This window comes from Gadus macrocephalus, chromosome 16 (genome assembly GCF_031168955.1).
Source record: "Gadus macrocephalus chromosome 16, ASM3116895v1".
Lineage (NCBI taxonomy): Eukaryota > Metazoa > Chordata > Actinopteri > Gadiformes > Gadidae > Gadus > Gadus macrocephalus.
The window spans coordinates 25,399,657-25,421,878 of NC_082397.1; the positions used below are offsets into that span (position 1 = coordinate 25,399,657).

A 22,222-nucleotide genomic window follows, 5' to 3' on the forward strand; every position below is an offset into this window, starting at 1 on the left:
CCTCACACACTTTCACTTTCTGAATGTTAGTGAAACTAAAAGTAAACTGCTCGAACAACAGAAACTACAAAAGCAGGCCTATTTTTTCCTATATTGGTTTGTTGCATTATTTGTAATGGACATCAAGGGATCCTCAAGCATCTGCCGCACATGGTGAGACAGCAGAAGTTACATTACCTTACCTTTCTTTACCTTAGTTTAACAGGAGCCTCACGGTATCATGTTAATACAGAGCTCGACAGCTTCAGCATACTTCTCGGATGTCTGACGTTAAAACGTTATTTAATAAAAACGTCTGCACGAGTAGGTTATGTCAAATATAGGCCTACGTTACTTTAGGGTTTTGTGCCTCAGTGTATGCACATATAGATTGTGAATAAACCCAGAAAACAGTTCAGCGTTTTCACAAAAAGCGCCTAACCACTCGAATCCCGATCCTCTACCCCAGCCGCAAGGAGGTGCTTGTGGACAACCTGGCCCTCCATGAGTCCCACTGCGGTCGGTTCTTGTGTCTCTGCCCTGACTGCGGCGAGACAGTGTCTAGAGAGCAGCTGGAGCAGCACCGGCTGGAGGAACACTCACAGGTAAAACCAGTGGTGTAGTCTATTTTATTGTAGTGGGTATACTGTGATGATTCCCTCCCAGCCTCGTACAAACCCGTCCCACCGGTGCGTGTACGCGCTTACGGGGTGTCGCACCACACTCACCAACGCAGGGGTCTACAACCCGCTGCATAACGATTATCAACAATCATGGAAAGCTGAGTAGGTTTATCAGTTTTAATAACAGTATGAACAAATAGAACACAAAAATGACAAGTTTTCCTTTGTATATCTATAGTAGCAATAGCACATGCTAAACAAGGACAAAATCTACTCAAAATAATTTAATGAACTGTTTACATCCATGGCTAACCAGTGCATGAGAAGGAGATGACAGGAGACTAATGTTTCACTCTTTCAATTGCTCTAATTTGAGCTCTTACTGTTGTTATCTAACATACCATACAGTAATTGAATTGTGTAAAAGTGTGAAATTACTGCACCTTAAAAATGACCATGAATTAGCTATACTCTCATTTACATAGTGATTAACATTATGAATTTCAATTGTGTATACCAACTGTATGTTGGCTGACATTTACCTAACTTTTTTTCCCTCCACTCTAAACAAGGATGCCTGTTTTTAAATTCCCTAGCCTGACACCCAGTCTGAAAGGCTGGCCAGGGGTTCTCATCTAAAAGTAACAAGGAGATATAAAGTGGGATTAAAACATTGTCTTCTGTTGACTACTTATTATGTGGTTTACACATTAATATGGGAGGACTGGACACACACACACACGCACACGCACGCACGCACACACACGCGAGAAGGAGGGGCTCGGCCCGCCAACTAACGTGCAGAGATGCAGGGGCAGCTTCGCGCTTCGTAACAGAGAAAGGGCAGAGCGCGAGCGGGAATTTTATGAATGGTGAATGTAGGAGATAACTTCCCCTGCTTAAAGTATTTTATTGCAGTTATACCCAACCGATATTTCCGAAAAATAAACACAGAAGTGAAAGATCTGTCAGAAGACGATTGATACGTATCCGTGCACATTTTAAGTGGGTATACGCAAATCCTGGTGCGTTCCTAGTGGGTATACGGCGTATACCTGCGTATCACATAGACTACACCACTGGGTAAAACCCTAACCCTTCACCCGAACCCTCTCCAGAGAGAGACAGGAGCAGCACATGCTTGAGAAGCACTCACATGTAGAACACATAAGATGACAACTTTATGAATAATTTGTTAAACAGCCAAGCAGTAGTGGAAATCACAGGATAACATACAATACAGTAAAATACAAAGTACTAATGAAAACAAAATAGGCGCTAAATGACATGCTAAAGTAAAGCCAAACAGGGCAAACAAAACAAACGGTATACGATATGAATTATAAATTATAAAGTGGCTGTGAAGTAGCCTACCAGTACTTCCCAGTATATTAAAGTGTATGTGGCCCATGGATGCAGTATTATGTATATTATATATATATATATATATATATATATACACACACATATACATGTAGTGTAAGTCTTTGAGTGTCTAGAAAAGCGCTATATAAATTCAATGAATTATTATTATTATACATAAACACATTTCTGAAAAAGGCTGAGCCTGCATATGTTCTTGAGTTGTGTCCCTACATCATCTCAAAGTTTTCCAACAACGTTCACACCCAGACCAATCCTAGTGTTATTCCAGGTAACGGTCAAGACGTGAGGTCGCATATCACTCGCATTACGCTCTCTACCCCTAACATCTGTAGAAACAGAAATCCAGTAGAGATCACATTTATTGATCTGATACTACACATGGCACTCTGTTTCACATGTCCACATGTGTATACAAGTGTTTTCCACACAGACTATTCTTACGGGATTCATGTTTCCATGTCATTCTTTTATCCATCCCAGAGAACGCTGCAATCCACGGTTGATAGTGTTTCCCATACACTGATCATTTCTTTTAACATTTACAATAGGTCAAATCGTTTGTCATTGTGGAGTTGAGTGCAACACATTGCTATAGCTATAGATCGCTGTATTTTTTTCTATCGCACGCTATAGTCCCATGGATTCTGTAATCAGATTAAATTCAATCCTGCCTACCAGTCGCTGATTGGCTCTGAGAAACTTCAGGCGGAGAGTCTAAAGTACCACTCAAGCAGAGCTATTGAGAGAGATACAACTCTAAATAGCAGACCCTGAATCCCATAACATTTTGACCAATGGGTGGGGGATTCAGTTGCTAGAACAAAGAAAATCTATCCATGCCAAAAGTCTGTATATCTGTAAATACGCGTTTGCCTGTCTTACCCAGATTCAGAGGAATTCAAATGCATCATTGTGCATTCCCTCCAGAAGGGGGGTTTGCTGGGTTAGCATTTGCTTTCCGTCAGCCACTTCCATCAACTTGCAGAGTTGTTCACATGAACTAACATTCCTGTGAAGCTGTTACTCTCAGATACAACATCCAGCCAGAAGAGCGAGGGCCAGAAGATGCAGTAATCACCGGTAGAATGACCTGTGGGTTTGGAGACAAACGATAATCTTGTGTTGTTACTGGCACTAGCTCTGAATAAGCTACTATTGGGATCACATCGGAAATCTTTTTCTGGAAAGTAATGAATTATTCCTTTCACATGACATGGAGCTAGGCTGCTTCAACTCTGCAAGTCAATGGAAGGCAGCTAGCGGAAAGCACATGCTTACTCAGCGAACCTCTCGACGGACAAAGATGAGTTTGGAATTGAACAACTCTTCTGAATCCGGAAAAGACAGGCAAACGACAATTTACAGATATCAGGATATTCCTTTAATAACTATGTTGGTAACCATAGATCAAATGTCCTGGGTGCGACCAACAAATGGAGTGTCGCTCTCTGGTGGATCACAAGGCAAGTATTTACTTAGCCCTACATATGTTATTATTTAATATGAACATGACAATCTGATTCCTTTAATCTATTTTGTTACCAAAGTGAAATAGACAACATTGGTTAATGTAGTTTCTAGTTGGGAAGCACAAAGGTGTGGTCTAATGTTGGCTCTGCACAGGGATATTGTCAGTAGGTTGTTGTAATAATGATATAATGCAAAAACATTTTCAGATTTTCTAAACGGTGGGATTTTTATCCATCCTATGAATATTATATTTATGCATGTTGTTTTGTGAAGCAACTATTTAAATAATTAATTCAACTTATTGTATCACCTTCCTGTAATGCCGCCTTTAAAAAGTTAAAAGTTCTAAGGCAACTTTATTGTCAATTCCTAAATATGTGCAAGACTTTAGCCACCAGGGGCAGAAGCTTTGTTTTAGCCGTCTAAAGTGAGGCCCATAGTGAGGACCATAGGACGGTCCATAGTGAGGACATAGGACGGTCCATAGTGAGGACATAGGACGGTCCATGGTGAGGTCCATAGTGAGGTCCCTAATGAGGTCTATTGTGAGGTTCATAGTGAGGTCCATATTGAGGTCCATAGCGAGGTCCATAGTGAGGCCCATTATGAGGTCCATAGTGAGGTCCATAGTGAGGTCCGTAGTGAGGGTCATATTGATGTCCATAGTGAGGTTCATAGTGAGGACATAGGACGGTCCATAGTGAGGTCCATAGTGAGGTCCATAGTGAGGTCCATAGGACGGTTCATAGTGAGGTCCATAGGACGGTCCATATTGAGATCCATAGTGAGGTCCATAAGGAGGTCTATAGAACGGTCCATAGGGAGGTCCATAGTGAGGTCTATAGTGAGGTCCATTGTGTGGTCTATAGTGAGGTCCATAGTGAGGTCCATAATGAGGTCTATAGCGAGGTCCATAGCGAGGTCCATAGTGAGGTCTATAGCGAGGTCCATAGCGAGGTCCATAGCGAGGTCCATAGTGAGGTCTATAGCGAGGTCCATATTGAGGTACATAGTGAGGTACATAGTGAAGGACATAGTTAGGTCCACAGGACGGTGAATGACCTCCTCTAGGTGTGAATTTCCCCAGGTCGAGGAGTGTACTGCGCGGCTGCTGTGCTGTGACTTCTGTGAGCTGGAGCTGCCGGTCAGGAGGCTTGAGGAGCACCAGCTGGTGTGCGGCAGCCGCACCGAGCACTGTAACACCTGCCACCGCTATGTCCTGCTGAGGAACCTGGCCCAGCACACCCTCGCCTGCCCCGCCGCCGCTGGCCCCGCTGCCACCGCTGGCCCCGCCGCCACCGCTGGCCCCGCCGCCACCGCTGGCCCCGCCGCCACCGCTGGCCCCGCCGCCACCGCTGGCCCCGCCGCCACCGCTGGCCCACCTTCTTCCATTCGTCATCCTCGTCCTCCTCCGACCAACGCCATGACGCCCGGGAAGACGGATGGTGAGTGGAAATGGAACTCTTCCAATTGCAAAAGAATGAAGGCATTCCTGTGTTGGACGAAAGGGGGATCAGTTATTATTTTTGTTTGGCTCCTTTTCAAAGGAGAATCAAACCCCCGCCTTTAAAACATGCTTTTAAGTTTTGGTTGGTCCTGGGACCTTAGTGGACGTCAATGGGCTGCCAGCTCCCCTGTTAATTCATTGTCTGTAAGCAAAGGGTCAGCCAATAAGAGATTATGAAGAGATGATATCATGAGTTTAATCCAGAGAGGGATTGATCTAAAGCAAACCAATTGCCAGACAGTGTTGATAAGGGTCTTTAATCTCTCCTATAAATCTGTTTTCAGTGATTTGTATTAGCTGTCTGGGCTTCTTCCCAGCTGAAGATCTGGAGGAACACAAGGTATGTACGGTATCATAAATGTTTTGTAGATCCATTATTATATTTAATTACATTTAATAAGTTAAAGTCGAAGTCAAATGACAGAAGTAAATAATGGGGGTGAGTGGGAGGGAAATGGTATCATCTTTGGAGGTCGGACAGAAAATAAAACCTCACCCCCAGGTTGGGAACCAATATTCAACATTGATAATTGAATAGCAATGGTTTTACATACAGTGCTCATTAAGTGTTAAATAATCCTAGTTTGAGATAATTGACTCATGGCCACACCCCCAATGACCCAGCTGGGCTGTGCCCTCACATCCGCCTTGATCGAGGAAGAGGAGGGAGACGGGCTCCTGCCCTGCTCATACTGTCAGCTGCTCCTCCCACGGGTTACGCTTCGCTGGCATGAGGTAAAAACACCTCATGAAGGTCAAAGGTTATATTTATTCTTCACTACTTTTGAGTCATCTTACATGAATAACAGTCTGGTTTTGAAGCGTTAATGATGAAAAGTAGAAAGCATGCGCATTTATTCAAACTAGAATCAGGGCTAAAGCAGGTCATGAGTGGCGAATTTAGGAGTAACTCCTAAAAATAATGGGCTTGTCAGTTTTAAATTGTAAGAGCTCCTATTTTAAGAGCAATTCACGAGGTATTTTAGGCCTAAAAGTAGCACCTAAGTCTAGGAGAGCTTAACAGTCCTCGAGAGGACTCCTAACTCAGTAAGACCTATTCACAAAGTATCGGAAAATGGCTGCAGCAAGACGAAATGCTTTGGAATCTTGATAAAGAGATAGAGGCTAAATCGTGAGGGTATCAAACTTGTGGTTGAATTAGCAAATAACACTTGTTTAGCAACAGGGATAATGCAACTTTGCAATGCCGACGATGGAGGAATATCTCAACAATCAAGGATGGTTAAAACACGCGAGGGCAATGTTACAAATGTAACTTAATTATTGAATATATAAATATAAATCACTTAAACCATCATTATTTGTATCATGTATTATTAGTAATACATCAGTTAAATCATCATTATTTATTTAAAATAATAATAGGAATAAATTGTTTTAACAAAAAAATAATAGAACTACTCTTACTTATAATTACATATAATCATTTATTGTAAGATTATTTATTGTATGGGCTTTCGCTTGCGTTTCACGTCTTTGTCTTCGCTTTCATTCATCATGATAGGAGGACTTGAACAGCAGTACGGGCTGATATTTAAGGTGTTTAAGTGCTGGAAATATGCTCATTGGATTATAGTTTGCTGGGTGCTTTTAATGACCTCCTTGATATAATGCAATTAACGTGTTATTATTGTTTGCTTTCTCTCTCTCTTTAACGTGCATATAACATCATTATCTGCACAAACGTGTCATCATGCGTGTATTCTGCTAACTGCACTGTCCATAACTATTTTATAAGACTTCATTCGTAGCCTAGGCTATTTCCTTATTTTTCGTTGATTTAGTGGGCTCGTTTGTGTGAAGTTGCGGGTGAGTTTCAACGAGACCGCCGGCACTCAACAACCAATCACCATACTGACCGCTTCTAAACTCGTGCACGAGAATTGACGTAAGGGGGCGTTAATCTTAATTCACTCTTAGTGATTTATCCTTAGTATGAGTAGGTCTCAGCGGCTTTGTGAATTACTTTTAAGGAAATGTAATGAAAAATGAAAGGTAGGTCTATTTAAACAACTTGGTTCAGCATGTCTCAGAAACATAATGATACGTATACTTTATCTCTCTTTATCTATATACAGATATATGGTTGTGTGTGTGTGTGTGTGTGTGTGTGTGTGTGTGTGTGTGTGTGTGTGTGTATTTTATATTTACACTTAACCTAAGCTATAAGGTAGTCATCAACCACGTTCATCCCCAGATAACATTGTTTTGCCTAATAGAAACATAAAGCATATTTATTCAGTTTAAATACACTGTATGCAGAAATAACCGCATTCACCCAGTGCAATGTCATTACAGGCAGTAGGTCGCAGCTAAATGAATTAAAGCTGGGCACAATGTCTTGCTTTAGTTAGGTTTATGATATGAGGACACAATGGTCTCTTTTACTTTTTTTAATCTCCACGCTTATTTCATTAAGGTGCGTCGTTCTTCCTATAATCACTGAATGAATCTGGTTCATTCATTTTGCTTAAAACTAAATCGAGGTTGTGTTGATTCAATGTTTGTTATAGCGAAGGTAAAAGATATGTCAGGTTTGTTTGTGTAATGAAACATATTTTTAATATTGGTTCCAGATGAGTTATTGCATAGACTAGAAGTATCAAAGGGGAACCTGTTAAGTTTGTGACCTACATTTTCTCCCCTTCTTCCCCCATTGTTCTCTTTCAGCCTAAATGTAGAATCCATCTCTTCATGAAATGAAGATGCACTGTGCAATGTTCACTGGACTCCAATGGAGGGCCTTCAAAGATGTCCGGCGGACCTCAACCAATACCTGATGCAAGCATTTGTAAGAAAGAGGACACCTGATTGATTGATAATTTATATCTAAGCTACTATTGCATTTTTATCATTTGAACAGAAAGTTGTCTTCCAAATATATGCTTACATTATTCTGTAAAACATTTCTATAGTTATTAACCTACCCCACTTCAAATTGATCTGTCAAGATATTAAAAGGTAAAAAAAGGATTAAAAGGTAAGATATTAAAAATGGTTAAATTAAAACTTAAACAATGTATGTTTGTATGTGGCTGTAAGTGAATGTATGAAGACAATGTGCATGGGGGTGGTGATGACCACCTTCTCATAGACAGCCACCAGCAATCATTCCATTGTATTTACTTTCATCTATAAAGTTATGTTTTTTGTCTGGAATTCATCAGTTAAAATAGTAATACATTTTTTGTAGTGCGTTTTGGAACTGTTAATTGGCAGAGGTGCCACGTTATTGAAATATAAAGCACACCCATGGAACATTATTGACCAGGATCCAGTATCTAGCATTGCTGTTGCATTACAGTTTTTCTCAGTCGCTTTAGTACATTTCTCAGATCAGAATTGAAATTCTCAAAACTACCTGTTCAATCTTCACATCGTTGTGTCACTTGTGCACGTCAAAAAAGCAGTGTCTAATTTCTTTGAACAAGTTGCAAATTCTTTGGTACATTCATGCAAATGATTATGTACAATTCTCTGCTCTTTCCTACATTATCAATTGCTTATGTCATGTTGATCAAAATGTATTGCAATGGGTCTCTATTGAATAGTCTCACCCCCACAACATGTAGGCATTAGTTCATTGCATAAGTCTTTCCATGCAAAATGGTTGAACAATTTGTCATAATATGTCAAGCATATTTCTATACATTTTCATTAGACTTTTTTTCTAAATCTGTCCTGAATTGGTAAATTGCTACCAGGTGAATCTTGACCCTCTCTAAAGAAGGGAAATGTGCGAAGTGTTAGATCAACCAACGATCAACCAGTTTACTGAAAAAGCTCAAAGGTGCATCTCCTGAACCATGAGCTGGCAAGTATTTATATAGCTGGAGCACAACAAATTGTTACATTGTCTGACATTGGAAGGACAAGGAACTGGACAGGGTCAACAGCCAGAGAGAAGAAGAGGAAGAGGGGTAAGGCTGCGTGAGAATGAGAATTTGTGGCCCAACAGACAGGAACATCAGGAGGTGTAGGAAGACTGCACTGTAATTCCTACAGCAATGCATGTACAGTTTACCCTAACAAGATTTTCCTATTGTTACGGTGAAACACTTCACCATCACATAATTAAAGGGACAACAACAGAATTGAGTTTTAAAGCAAAATGCAATTTATTTAGCAAAGCAAACAAACAAACAAGGAGTAACGTGTCTAGGGGTATATGTTTAAGTGCGAGATATGGTTGTGGATGAGTGGATGCAGTGAATGCGTCTGTATGTTTAGAAATGAGACTATAACTAATAAGAGTGAGGATGAGGGGAAAGAGTTAAAGACAAAGAACAAAGCAACGTGCCCAAGTGAAAGTATACCTAGTACCTGCAACAACCGAAAAGAGTGCCTAATGAGAGAGAGACCCAACCTGCTTAAATACCCCGCCCATTAACCCAGGTGTGATCAATACTGTGACTATGATCACCTTCCCCAAGTAGTAGCCCTGTAGTGGCATCAAAGAGCCTTAAGGGGTGCAGGGGGTCGTCACACCTCCCCCACTAAAAAGAGGTTTGTCTAAACCTCAAATAACCAAACAGAAATAAAGACCAATGAAGAGTTGGTCTTTATAACACTGTCTCTTCCTAGATCCTGGGCCCTAGGACTAGGAAAAACAGTGAAACCCCGGAACTCGACAGTCACAAGGTAGAGATAGAAGAAAAACAAAACAAGTAATTTCAACAACGGGACAACGCATCTGCCACAATGTTGTCTTTGCCCCTGATGTGTTGGATTTTCAGCGGGTATTGCTGTAGAATTAAGCTCCAGCGCATAATGCGTTCTGGTTCCGCATACGATCAATGAACACCAGCGGGTTGTGGTCAGTAAAAACGTCTATTGGACTCGAAGATGAGCCCAAGTAGACCTCAAAATGTTGAACAGCAAGAATTAAAGCAAGTGCTTCTCTCTCCACTGTGGAGTAAACTTGCTGATGACGATTAAACTTTTTAGAATAATATCCACGGGGTGCTCGACACCATCGGATCCCAACTGTAACAAAACTGCACCAGCGCCACTCCCACTGGCATCAACAGCTACACTGAAAGGACAGTCAAAGTTTGGGGCTGACAGCACAGGGGAAGAAGCAAGCAAAAGCTTAACATTCTCAAAAGCTTCCTGACATTTCCTAGACCAATCATATCGGCTTTCTCCACATCATTCAGATGGGAAAGATGTGAAGGTAATTCTGCCAGGAACTCAGAATTTCGCAGGCGACCCTCTACGATCGCCTGTGATGGAGGTCTCACACCCTCACTGGACTCCTCAATGACAGAATCAAGACTTTCCGAATTGTTATCCCCTAAGGAAAACACATGGTCTGGGTCACTAGAGACCCCTAGAGGCGTGGTAGCAATTAACCCAACAGGTGCAACTGACAAAGAAGAAAAGTAAGGTTTCAAAAGATTAATATGGCAAACCTGCACCTTTTTCCTCCGATCTGGCGTACTAAGAACATAATTGTGATCATTGAAACATTTCACAATTTCGTACGGGCCACTGAATTTAGCCTGAAAGGGACTACTCAAAAGCGGCAACAAAGCTAAAACCTTATCCCCAAGGTTAAAACTACGATGTTTCGCCCTGCGGTTGTAAAGACGTTGCATCTTAGACTGAGCTTTACCCAGTTTACGTCCAGCAGCGGCTCTAGCTTCATACAAACGATAGCGGAATCCGCTTACATAGTCCAACACGTTAACAGGTGCCTCCGCAGTGCACCACTCATCAGCTAAAAAAGCGGTTGGCCCTCTCACATCATGTCCAAATACCAGTTCATTAGGGCTGAAGCCCGTGCTCTCCTGAACAACCTCCCTAATTGCTAGGAGTAGCCAAGGGAGACCCTCTTCCCAATCAGACCCAAGTTCTACAAAATAAGATCTTAAGAGAGACTTGAGGGTCTGATGAAAACGTTCGAGAGCACCCTGACTCTGCGGATGGTATGCACTGGAGATATTATGTTTCGCTTTAAGTTGGCGTAATGCCCTAGTAAACTGCTTTGACATGAAATTAGACCCTCGGTCACTTTGAAGGACTTTTGGAATCCCAAAAGTGGACATGAAATTAGTAAGAGCCTTCAACACAGACTTAGTCGTAATTGACCTAAGTGGATACGCTGCAGGGTAGCGTGTAGATTGACACATCACCGTCAACAGGTAAAGATGTCCAGCCTTAGAGCGAGGCAATGGACCAACACAATCAATTATGAGGTGTTCAAAAGGATTAGACACCGCAGGGATGGGCTGCAATGGGATGACAGGAATCTTTTGGTTCGGTTTTCCGGTCAGTTGGCACACATGACATGCTTTTATATACGAGGAAACATCCTTCCTTAACTTAGGCCAAAAAAACCGACGCATAATCCTGTCATACGTTTTCCGCACCCCAGTGTGTCCAGCTACCTCATTGTGAGCGAGGTCTAGCACAGCTTTCCTGAATTTACAAGGAACAACTATCTGTACAAAGGAGTTGGAAAAAGTCTCTTGTTGGAACACATATTTCCTACACAACAAACCATCCTGTACATAATAGTTGGACTCATCCTCCGGTTTCTGATGAGATGCCAAAACAAAGAGAGATTTGAGAGAAGAGTCCACCAACTGTTCTTATCAAATCCTCACGTGACACTTTGAACAAATCAGGCAAAGAACAGCGCTCAAGCTCACTCGAAGTCAAAATGGTGACTGCAGACTCACCATTAATCACTCCCAAGGGAGGGACCACTTTTGCAGACTCAATCTCTTCATCAGAGTTACCACCACCTCCAGTAGAGTCGTCTGAGTTAGCAGTGGTAGTCTCTAGCTCCCCTACAGGTGACTGTGAGGAAGTACTACCTGCAACCTCAGGTTTAGTAAGAAAAGTGTCCTCTAGAGAAACCAAATCAGAAGCAAGGCCACGTTTCAGCATGGCACGAGTAACCGCACAGCTAGGAAACACATCAGGATGCCGCCGTGAGCACTGATCAGGCCTTGGTGGTACTTCAGGCACAAAATCAGCAACAACAGGTGGTGAGACGGCCTCGGTGTTACCCCAAACCTTCCCACCAGCCAGGTCATTGCCCAAGATAAATGAAATACCTGGTACAGGGAGAGATTGTCGAACTCCCACCACCACATCACCTTTGACCAGTTTGGAAGAGAGATGGACTCTATGCAACGGCACCTGAACAGGAGTCATTTCAAAACCCCTGACTAGAACATGTGTTCCGGTGAAAGTACTGTCAGACAAAGGCAACACACTGGACAGCATAAATGACTGAGCTGCCCCAGTGTCTCTTAGTATGCCTACTGGCACACTACTTTCCCCATCCACCAAAGACACAAAGCCTTTGGTGACAAAAGGAGTGTACTCCGCGTCAACTTTGCACTTATCTCCTTTACAAGCAACCACATGCCCAACACTCGAGGTATTCTTCAAAGAAGACAGGACACTTCCACAAGAAGCCACCAGGCCAAAACTCTTGGCGTTCTGGTTCTTCTTACGAAGTTCTACACAATCATTTTTCAGATGGCCCATCTTCTTGCAATAGTAGCAAGTGACCTCTGCGTTGTTAGTAGGAGGACGGCTAAAGCTAACAGGTGGGGATGAGCGCGAAGCACCATTTCCACCACCAGACTGTTGCTGACTCCTAGGAGGGTGTCGTGTTTGGTTCTGATGGCTTACCCAGCCACTACTAGATACACGCTTGTGTGTAAGTACAAATTTATCTGCAAGAACAGCAGCCTTGTCCAACTTTTGCACCTCCTGTTCATTCAGGTACATAGCGACAGATTCAGGGAGACAGTTCTTGAAGTCCTCCAAGAGAACAAGCTGTCTTAGGTCTTCCCTGGTTTGAACATTCTGTGCAGTGCACCACCTATCAAACAGGCGTTCTTTCTCAAATGCAAACTCAACAAAAGTACGCTGCTCTAGTTTTCTAGTATTTCTGAATTTCTGCCGATAAGCCTCAGGAACCAGCTCGTAGGCATGCAATATGCTGTCTCTCACTACATCATACTGTTTAGCTTGGTCGATACTTAGAGCGGACAACACCTCCTGGGCCTTCCCAGTAAACACACACTGAAGTAACAATGGCCACATCTCTCTGGGCCAACTGAGGGTGGTTGCTACCCTCTCGAAATGAGTGAAATATCTATCCACCTCTTTCTCAGAGAATGGTGGAACCAGACGCATGTTCCTACTCACATCAAAACCACCTACAGACGGACTGGCAGGAGAGGCTTGAGGCCGTTGGCCTAACTCAAGTTCAAGCCTCTTCATTGCCAAAGCATGCTCTCTTTCACGTTCATGGGTCTCATGCTCCATCCTTTTTAACTCAAGGTCATGCTCAAGCTTGCGGAGCTCCAAGGTTCTCCTCTGCTCCAGCTCTTTATCCCTAAAAGCGCGAGCCTCCTTTTCAACAAGCAATTTCTCAAGCTGCAACTTATCACTGTCCACAGAAACAGGAGCATCGGTCTTCAACACTCCTTTCCTTTGCAACTGATATTTTACAGCCAAGAACAAGGTCTCCTTTAAATTTTTCTCCTACGCGGTTATCAGTAATTCATACTGTGTAGCCAATTCACAGAGTTGCAGTTTGGTAAGGCCAGACAACTCCTCTGATGGACTAGCAATAAAAGCTTCAGGGGATGCCATCTTAACCCAGTCAACATCCAATTCACAACACAAGACAATTATTCAACCCTGCTCAAAAACCTGTAGCTTTGTGCTAAGGCACCCATTAATTAATGGGCGCTACAGTAACACAGGCTACCTTCAATTTCCAAAAACAGCAGAGGGGTACACAATTAAACCAACAAAAATGAGGCACAAACTAACAAAATACTTGCACAGACTACTAGTGTTCTTCACACACCATGGGCAACATGTGCTAGTTCAAACAAACTCACTCCAACCTAAGCTGGTTCCAAAATGGCCAAGTTACTATTAACAACAGACCAGTGGACGTTCCACAAACAATGCGGTATTCCGCTACAAGTTAAACAACTTGCACAGTGAACGCTAACAGTAGCAAACCAAGTTATAATCTAACAAAACAAACACTAACCACATCCGCAAGCCACTAACCAAAATACTCCCATGCATCCAGGTGAAATCATCCATTGATTGTCGGCGCTAATTCCCACTGAAAAGTGTGTCTTCATACGCAGTCCACTGGCGCCCTGAATACCTAGCCCAAAGAAGCTAACTGTCCTGGCTAACTCTTCTGAGAAGTGCCGGCCTTGGAGCGACTGGTTAACGCTGAACTCGCTACAATGTTTTACCACTGTGCGAAGCGTGCCCCTGACAGAAGTTAAAAACTTCGGACCAGGATTTTCTCAAAAACAACAAACCAAAACAATAAACAGTGCTCCGAAGGAAAGGCAAGCCCAGCTGGAGCACTCTTCCTTGCCAGAGACTGCACAAAACTATAGCCAACACAAACAATTGACGTTCTCACCTGAACTCACAAAAGTCTATGGATTCCGGATTTTTCACCGACAGGTGAAAAATTATGTTACGGTGAAACACTTCACCATCACATAATTAAAGGGACAACAACAGAATTGAGTTTTAAAGCAAAATGCAATTTATTTAGCAAAGCAAACAAACAAACAAGGAGTAACGTGTCTAGGGGTATATGTTTAAGTGCGAGATATGGTTGTGGATGAGTGGATGCAGTGAATGCGTCTGTATGTTTAGAAATGAGACTATAACTAATAAGAGTGAGGATGAGGGGAAAGAGTTAAAGACAAAGAACAAAGCAACGTGCCCAAGTGAAAGTATACCTAGTACCTGCAACAACCGAAAAGAGTGCCTAATGAGAGGGAGACCCAACCTGCTTAAATACCCCGCCCATTAACCCAGGTGTGATCAATACTGTGACTATGATCACCTTCCCCAAGTAGTAGCTCTGTAGTGGCATCAAAGAGCCTTAAGGGGTGCAGGGGGTCGTCCCACTATGTTCCAGTTCTAGCAATAATAATAAATAAATAATACATTTAATTTAGAGGCGCCTTTCAAGACACCCAAGGTCACCTTACAGAGCATATAGTCATAAATCGTAAATCGTTTAAAAAAAAAACAAGAAATTGTGGAAAAAATAAATAAACATAATAAATAAAAAATAAATAAAACAAAAACAAGACAAAACAAAACAAACAAACAATCACGTTAGACGTTGTGTGCGAGTTTGAACAGGTGAGTTTTGAGTTGTGACTTGAAGGTTGTAAGGGTGTCTGACTGTTTTATGTCTGGGATGACATGGTCTGTCAACAAATTACAGTACTAACAGTCAAACCGTAAATGTGAATCTTGTCCAGTCTCCTGCAATCAATCTCCCACATACACTAAGGTGTAATTTACAATTTACAATAATTGACATGACTAAGCAATTTGACTGTCTTATCCGTACACAATGACACAAGGAATTGTCATTGTGATGGCACTGACATGTTCATTTATACATATATTTACTTTTGAGAAACAAACTAAGGATTTTGAGCAAGAGACTGGCTTTTGCATGAAATCCATGGTGTTTTGCTATTTGTACGAATTGTTTTGAGAAATGCACTTACTGTTTTGCAAATTTCAATTCTGATCTGAGAAATGTACCAAAGCGACTGAGAAAAACTTTAAGCAGCATCCCTAATTTGACCCTTAAAATGAGTGAGGAGACACAGTTGCCTTGTTTTTTTTATTGCAATGTAAGGCCACAACCATTTTTAGATTACAATTACGACCAGCCGAGGAACAACTGATTGATTGCAAAACGTCAGTGAATATCAGAATGGTCAAACAAGGTTCACAACACGGGCATCTCATTGCAACACAATCTTAAAATAAAACGTGTTATTTGACTACGAATCAGTTTGGTAAATCACAAGAAGTGAATCCTTCCATTTGGATTGTGTTCAAAAGAGTAAGAATAACAAGAAAGTTTTTCGACAAAGAAGTGCTCAAGGCAATGTCCGAAACATATAAAAAGTTATCAAGAGGGCTTTACAGACAAAGTGAAGGAAGGCCACACATCGATTGGACGACTCAATTGAAACATGAAACACAAAGTGCTGAAGTATGTCAAACTGCATGAATTTTGTTGACTGAAACATAACTTTATATAAGGCTATCTGCCAGCCCAGAAATCCTGGGCGCATGTTTAAGAAAAACTAATTGAGACAGACTGAAATATTCCATTATATATACCCGTTTTGGGGCCCAAGAAAGGAATCTTCATATTAATATTCACAGACACTAATTTTTAATAAATACCTTGTAAATACATTAATACTCCAATAATTGTCTGGTCTGTTATAAGGCCTGCTTGTAGGAAGCCTGTGAGCTGACATGGGAGTACATTTTTTTATAATAATATATAATAATAATAAGTTATGTTTTAAGTAAATCACACATGTTCTTTAGTAAATCGTCTGTGCTTGTGGGCTTAACACTCCCCTTGCCCTACACTATTTCATTGGTCCCACAGCACCAAAGCTCTCACACCCGCCTGTTTAGTTTGATACAGTTTAATTTTGGTGAATGTTTATGCGGGAGATACTCATGTCCTTAAGTAATAATGATGGCATTGTTATTAGTTTGTAGACTTGGAAAACCTCAGGACTTCGGGGTTGTTGAGACGGAAAGCCTTCTGGTCTGATGTTCTGATCTGCTGTTCTGGTCTGATTCTCTGATCTGATGTTACGATCTGATGTTCTGATCTGATATTCTGATCTGATGTTAAGATTAGATTTTCTGATCTGTTAACACCCCGGTGTGTGTGGATTGTGAAGCTCAGTCTGAGGAACAATGTTTTTAATGCACGCGTCCGATTGAGGGTAAGGCTTCCCGGACACCTATAGCATAACGCTACGGTGTGTGGTGCATTGATATACAACATCGCTATAACACTCATAACAGTTACAAAACTACGGTACTTAAAAAGCACTGACATGGACCACTGCCTCCGAAGCATGTTGTCTCAGAAGAACAGAACCTCTTCTCAGGCATTCTGGTGTAATATGGGTACTGTCAAAGGTTAGGGAAAAGGCCTGAACTTCATGCAGAACGTACAGGTGTCCACGAGGTGGCACCAATGATTCTATAGACATAGTCTTTGACAGAAATTGAAAATTGCCTCTAGCAATCATTTTGTGATAGGAAAATAAAAAAAGAGAAATAGTTGGATGCCATTTCATTTTTATTGGTAATCGTTTCCAGGATGTCACATAGCTCTCACAACAATCAACTCTCTACTGCATTCCCCTTAACAACCCAATACTTCCATCAGCTATGGTTCACTGGTTGTGAAGGGAACGCCCCATTAGAAGTCTTGTATGATGGTAGGCTGGCGGTGCCCGCCGCAGAGCACCTCGTCCACGTACAGAGACCTGGCCTTCACCTCCACGTTGTGCTCCAGCTCCAGCTGGCAGCAGATAAGGCTCTGCTGCGCGGCGTCAGACTGGGAGGCTGCCGTGCGCATTCTGGGGGGTGGAGGGAGACAAGAGAACGGTTAACTGTCAGCAACCTAGTCAGTTAATTAAGAAAAATGTAAGCTAGACTCAAAGTCAGAGTAGAAGTGAGCTCTTATCCTTGCTACAAATGTGAGGTGACCCAGGTCCTTAATGAGCAGGTTAGGGTTAGGGACAGGCCCCAGGCATTTGTGCAAGGAGGCCTGCATGTCAGGCTGGGAGGACATTTGGGATAAATTAGCAGCCTGTGTCTGCCGCTGCAGGAGCCAAAGGCATCTTCCCATCACTGCTGTGGACAAGTTTTAGGAGGAGGGGCCGGTTGTTATCCTCAAGGTAACGACCAATACCAACTGTTCTTTAAAGTTGGTGTTGGTCTTTAAGCTGGTACAGTTGTTATGCATAAATGAGTGAGTTATAAATATTCATTTTGTACATGAAATGGGACAAATTATAAGTGTCTGGGAAGTACAACCTACTGTCAGATGCAAACATCAGATGTAAACATCAGCGTCCTCGTGTAAACGGGGCCTCAGCCTGAGGATTTAACTCCTGCTTTCTCTAAGGCCCGGTTTACACGAGGACGCTTGCGGGTAAAAACGACAAGATGGAAGTAAAAAAGGAAGTGCCTTTCGTTTAGACTGTGGCCCCGTTTACACGAAGGAAAACGCAGATATTTACACGCGGTTTTGCCTCTCATTTACACGAAAACACAGTTTTTATCACAGAAAACGATCATTTCTAAAAAACTCCGGCCAAAGTTGGAGATTTCTGAAAACGCCGGTTATGTGCTGTCGTGTCAACGGGGAGAAACAGGGTTTTAGGTTCTGAAGCGTCACATTATGCGCCAGGAAATGCTTAACGTCATATGAGCGCCCTATGTTTACAGTTTGTTTGTTACCCTACATGCCCACTGCACCGTCAGTCAACGGACGTGGGAAGGCGTGGCTGACGGATGGGGGATTAGTCTTTGCAGAGGCATACATCAGCCAATCAAATCGCTTCGCCGGGTTCTTCCCGCTTCTTCCTGCTTGTTGCGATGCAAGATGACCCGCTTTCCAGTATCGTCAGAGCCCGAGTCGCGTCACAGTGCTTAAATTTGCATACGCGATCTGATTGGATGACGGATCCGTCGCTGCCGAAAAAGTTGAACATTCTTCAACTTTTTGACGGAGCCGAAGGCTCCAACGGAACGGACGGATCCACAATGCATTGCGCGTCCGTCCCCATTCAAAGTCAATGGGGATCAGTCAACGGACGGAGGTAGTGGGCACGAGGCGTTACAGGAAGAAGCTTGTTTTATTCATTGTTGTTGATCCTGAGGATTCTGATTGGCTTGCATGGCTTTATCCTTCTCCCTACACTGCCACCCATAGGTTTGGCATAGTTATAATGGCGCTCGACGGCGTATTTATGCGGGTTGATGTAAACGACAACTTTTTTGAAAACGATGTTGTGTGCACAATGTTATTTTTGGAAACGGAGGGGGGGAAATATTTGTTTCTATAAATACCCTGCTATGTATAAACGTGACAGCGTTTTTGGGGCTTAAAAACGCAAAATTCTGAAACCACCCTCGAGAGTGGTTTTGAATACGCTCCACCGTAGCGTTTCCGTCTACACTGCCAAGACTCAACACTCTGCTCACGTCACGCAGTGTTGTTTTTGGCAGGCATTTTAGATTTAGTTTTAGTCTTAGTCTTTTTGACGAAATGCTTCTTAGTTTTAGTCCCATTTTAGTCATTTCTATCTTTGAAAGTTTTAGTCTAGTTTTAGTCTGACGAAAACTCAAAAGGTTTTAGTCTAGTTTTAGTCCGACGAAAACTCGTCGGACTGTCGCACTCGTCGCACACGGCACACTCGTGTGTGCCGTGTGCGTGCAGGCGCAGCTGCGCGCGAGCGAGGCTTTTAGTGTGTGATGGGGGCGTGACTGTTAGGACAAGCAGCTGGCTCCATTTCTCCATTTCTTTTCCGCATATTATAGTTGGCGGGAAAAAAGCATGTTTTGAAACTTTTGTTCGTCCACTCACTAACAATTTAGTCTCGTCTAGTTCTCGTCTGACGAAAATGTCTACATTTTTCGTCACATTTTAGTCTTTATATGGCTTTGGTGACGTTCGTCTTAGTCTCATTTTCGTCATGGAAAAAAGGGGTCTGACGACGTCATTTTCGTTTTCGTCTTGCCTGACGAAAACAACACTGACGTCACGTTTACGTCACATACATGCGCCAGTACAGGGAAATAAACAAACATGTTGGATTATTTCCATGCGTCGGAGCGTCAAGCTGCTCTGGCAGCTCTAATAAACTTACAGGAGTCTTTCCACGAAATGTACAGGATATGTACAGATAGTATTACTGAACAGAGAAGGATCTGTAACTATGTTTTGGTTTTTGCGGCGAAGATAAGAGAAGAAGGAAGATTCTACGCATGCGCTCAGACATGGCGGTGTTGTCTAATAGTGTATCACAGCACCACCTAGCATGCATACCCAATCGAATTACACACACTTTTGCGTCACCGTATGCACGCAGATTTCCTCCCGAAAACGCACGTCTAAACGCGGAATAAAAAGTGAAGACGCGACGCCACTTTTGCGTCTTCTGTTCAGACCGTCATCATGTAAACGTAGCCTAAATGAGGGTCTTATTTTAGTAATAGATTGCGATGTTAACGATCAAATAAGCCAAGGTTTTATTTTCACTACCACTTTAACTGGGTTAGGGTTCGCTTTGTTAACTTTGTCATCCAGTAGTACGGTGCTCCACCTACCTGTGGATGTGAGCAGTGAGTTCCTGAACCTCCGCCAGCAGCAGGATCTGTGCAGGGTCTTGGCACAGCTCGGTGCCGGGTCTCTTAGCGCGAGCAGAGAGCCGGGCCTGGGCCACGCTCAGCGGGAGCTCCTTCTCAGCCATCGCCACTCCCAGGGCCTCCCGGTTCCTCTTCTGGCTGCTCACCTCACTCTGGACCTGGGTCAGGTGCCGGGGGATGGGGGCAGAATTAGAGCTGCACACTCTCCTAGACCGTTTGAACACTTAACACTTACACTTTACCATACCCCATTAATTATTATCACTATTTGTTATTGTTATCCTCCTTGTAATCCTATGATTAAACTATTTTTTGCTGTTATTAACCCATTTTAAGTCATTTACTACAGATCTTTATTTTTACTTCTCATTTACTTTATCTTGTTTTGTTGCTGCTATGTGGCTGTTGAGGAAACACGCCTAAGAAATTGTACTCTTGTCCAATAAGATGTTTTTGTGATTCAAGTGTTGATATAACCAAGAGCTGAGGCTGCTGTAGGTACAATTTGAGAGTTGTAAAGCGTAGGCATGGGATTGGCGGACGAGATGTGAAGAACAAATAGAGAGGTGCAGTCCTGCCCCTTCCGGTAGACCCCCTTGGGACCTATGAGATCGTAAAATATGAATGGGTTTCAATGCAGAGAAAGTAATTATTTTCTGGTCCCAGTCTTTATATGCCCCGTTTTACACATATGTTATTTGTGGATTTAAATGATATTTTTTCATGTGAAGAGTATAACAGTTTATTATGCAATTGTTCAGTTAAAGGCTGTAGAGAAACCACAATGAGAAAGACTACATGTCGCGTATGTGACGTCACGTCATCACCCTTTCTCACAGCAATTCACAGTGCCGATCAGAGCCCCCAGGTGCGAGTTTATTTTTTGCAGGGTGGTAGCGGGAAGCTTGTAAATATTCATGAGGGAACTCATCCCTCATTGGCTGGGACTTGGCTCGCTGGTACTTTGTCAGAGGGCTTGTGAAAACAGAGGGCTTGTGAAAATCACGAACGCAAATAAATGAAACGTTGTTATAAATCAACACAAATCATTGTATCAATAGTGTGACACATAATACAGTAGTTGTTTTTAGACGAGTTAGCATTACGCGCTAACGTTTGTTTTGGCACTTACAGAAAGGTAGCTATAGAGTTGCCGTGTAGTAGGTGGATTGATAGGTGAAAATCAATATTAAAATTCATGTAGCCCTACGAGAAAATATTCTATGGATAGAACAACAGATTTTATGGCACTTCTTTCTATAATGTAATTGGTTGTGGGGTGTGGCAGAACCACTATGAACAAATATCAGAAATCATACGGTTTATTCTTATCCATCTACACCTAACCTCCAGCAGCTCCATCTCCTCAAAGTTGACATGGGTCTGGCAAATGTTGCAAGCTTTAATAAATCCTGCCATTATGCTCACCACTTCTAGAAACAGAACAGAATGGAATCTTGATGAAATATCAAGACATGGATAAACAATTAGAAAAAAAAAACTTGGAAACAATCACCAGCTGCCGAAAGCACTGCGATGCGCTATACATAACGTTATAAAATATAATAAATACAAAAAGGATTTACTACAGTAGCCCCTGTGACACATAACAGTTTCACAGGGGCTTTTAGACGAGTGAGCTAACGTTTGTACTTACAGAAAGGTAGCTATAGAGTTGCCGTGTAGTAGGTGGGTATCATGTGTCACATTATTCGTGTTGATTTATAGCAACGTTTAATTCATTTGCGTTCGTGATTTTCACACAAGCCCTCTGACAAAGTCCCAGCGAGCCAAGTCCCAGCCAACAAGTCCCGCCAAGTCCCAGCCAATCAGGGATGAGTTCCCTCATGAATATTCACGAGCTTCCCGCTACCACCCTGCAAAAAAAAAAACACTGTTCGCCCCCCGCGAACAGTGCATACTTACGCAATCCATCAGTGCTCAGCGGCCAAGCCTGGTATTGCAGCTGTTTAAGCGGGCTGTGGACGGG

At 42.6% G+C, this 22,222-nt stretch overlaps 2 protein-coding genes and 1 long non-coding RNA gene across 6 annotated transcripts in view; 1 reads left to right on the forward strand and 2 right to left on the reverse strand.

Annotated features, from left to right (window-relative positions):
• On the forward strand, positions 1-20,309 carry xaf1 (XIAP associated factor 1). Of its 4 annotated transcripts, XR_009529570.1 has the most exons (8): positions 1-153; positions 449-584; positions 3,395-3,451; positions 4,546-4,903; positions 5,250-5,305; positions 5,590-5,700; positions 7,657-7,777; positions 20,174-20,309. XR_009529570.1 is itself a non-coding variant. In XM_060074522.1 (7 exons), the coding sequence occupies exons 1-7, from the start codon at positions 116-118 to the stop codon at positions 7,687-7,689; spliced, it is 789 nt and encodes a 262-aa protein (XP_059930505.1). In that variant the 5' UTR covers positions 1-115; the 3' UTR covers positions 7,690-7,925. The 4 variants fall into 4 exon arrangements, 3 of the variants coding, with proteins under 3 accessions (XP_059930505.1, XP_059930506.1, XP_059930507.1); XM_060074522.1 differs by lacking the exon at positions 20,174-20,309 and having other exon boundaries at positions 7,657-7,925; XM_060074523.1 differs by lacking the exons at positions 3,395-3,451; positions 20,174-20,309 and having other exon boundaries at positions 7,657-7,925.
• Positions 874-1,681, reverse strand: LOC132474094 (uncharacterized). The gene is made up of 2 exons (XR_009529573.1): positions 1,172-1,681; positions 874-1,122 (listed from the first exon to the last, which is right to left on the reverse strand). It is a non-coding gene; the product is annotated as an uncharacterized LOC132474094 (long non-coding RNA).
• tekt1 (tektin 1) overlaps positions 17,135-22,222 on the reverse strand; it is an 18,833-nt gene continuing 13,745 nt past the window's right edge. Inside the window, exons 7-8 of the mRNA XM_060074520.1 lie at positions 20,194-20,390; positions 17,135-17,435 (exon numbers count right to left, since the gene is read on the reverse strand). Coding sequence (XP_059930503.1) covers positions 17,276-17,435; positions 20,194-20,390 — 357 coding nt within the window. The 3' untranslated portion in view covers positions 17,135-17,275. The remainder of the gene's footprint in view (positions 17,436-20,193; positions 20,391-22,222) is intronic.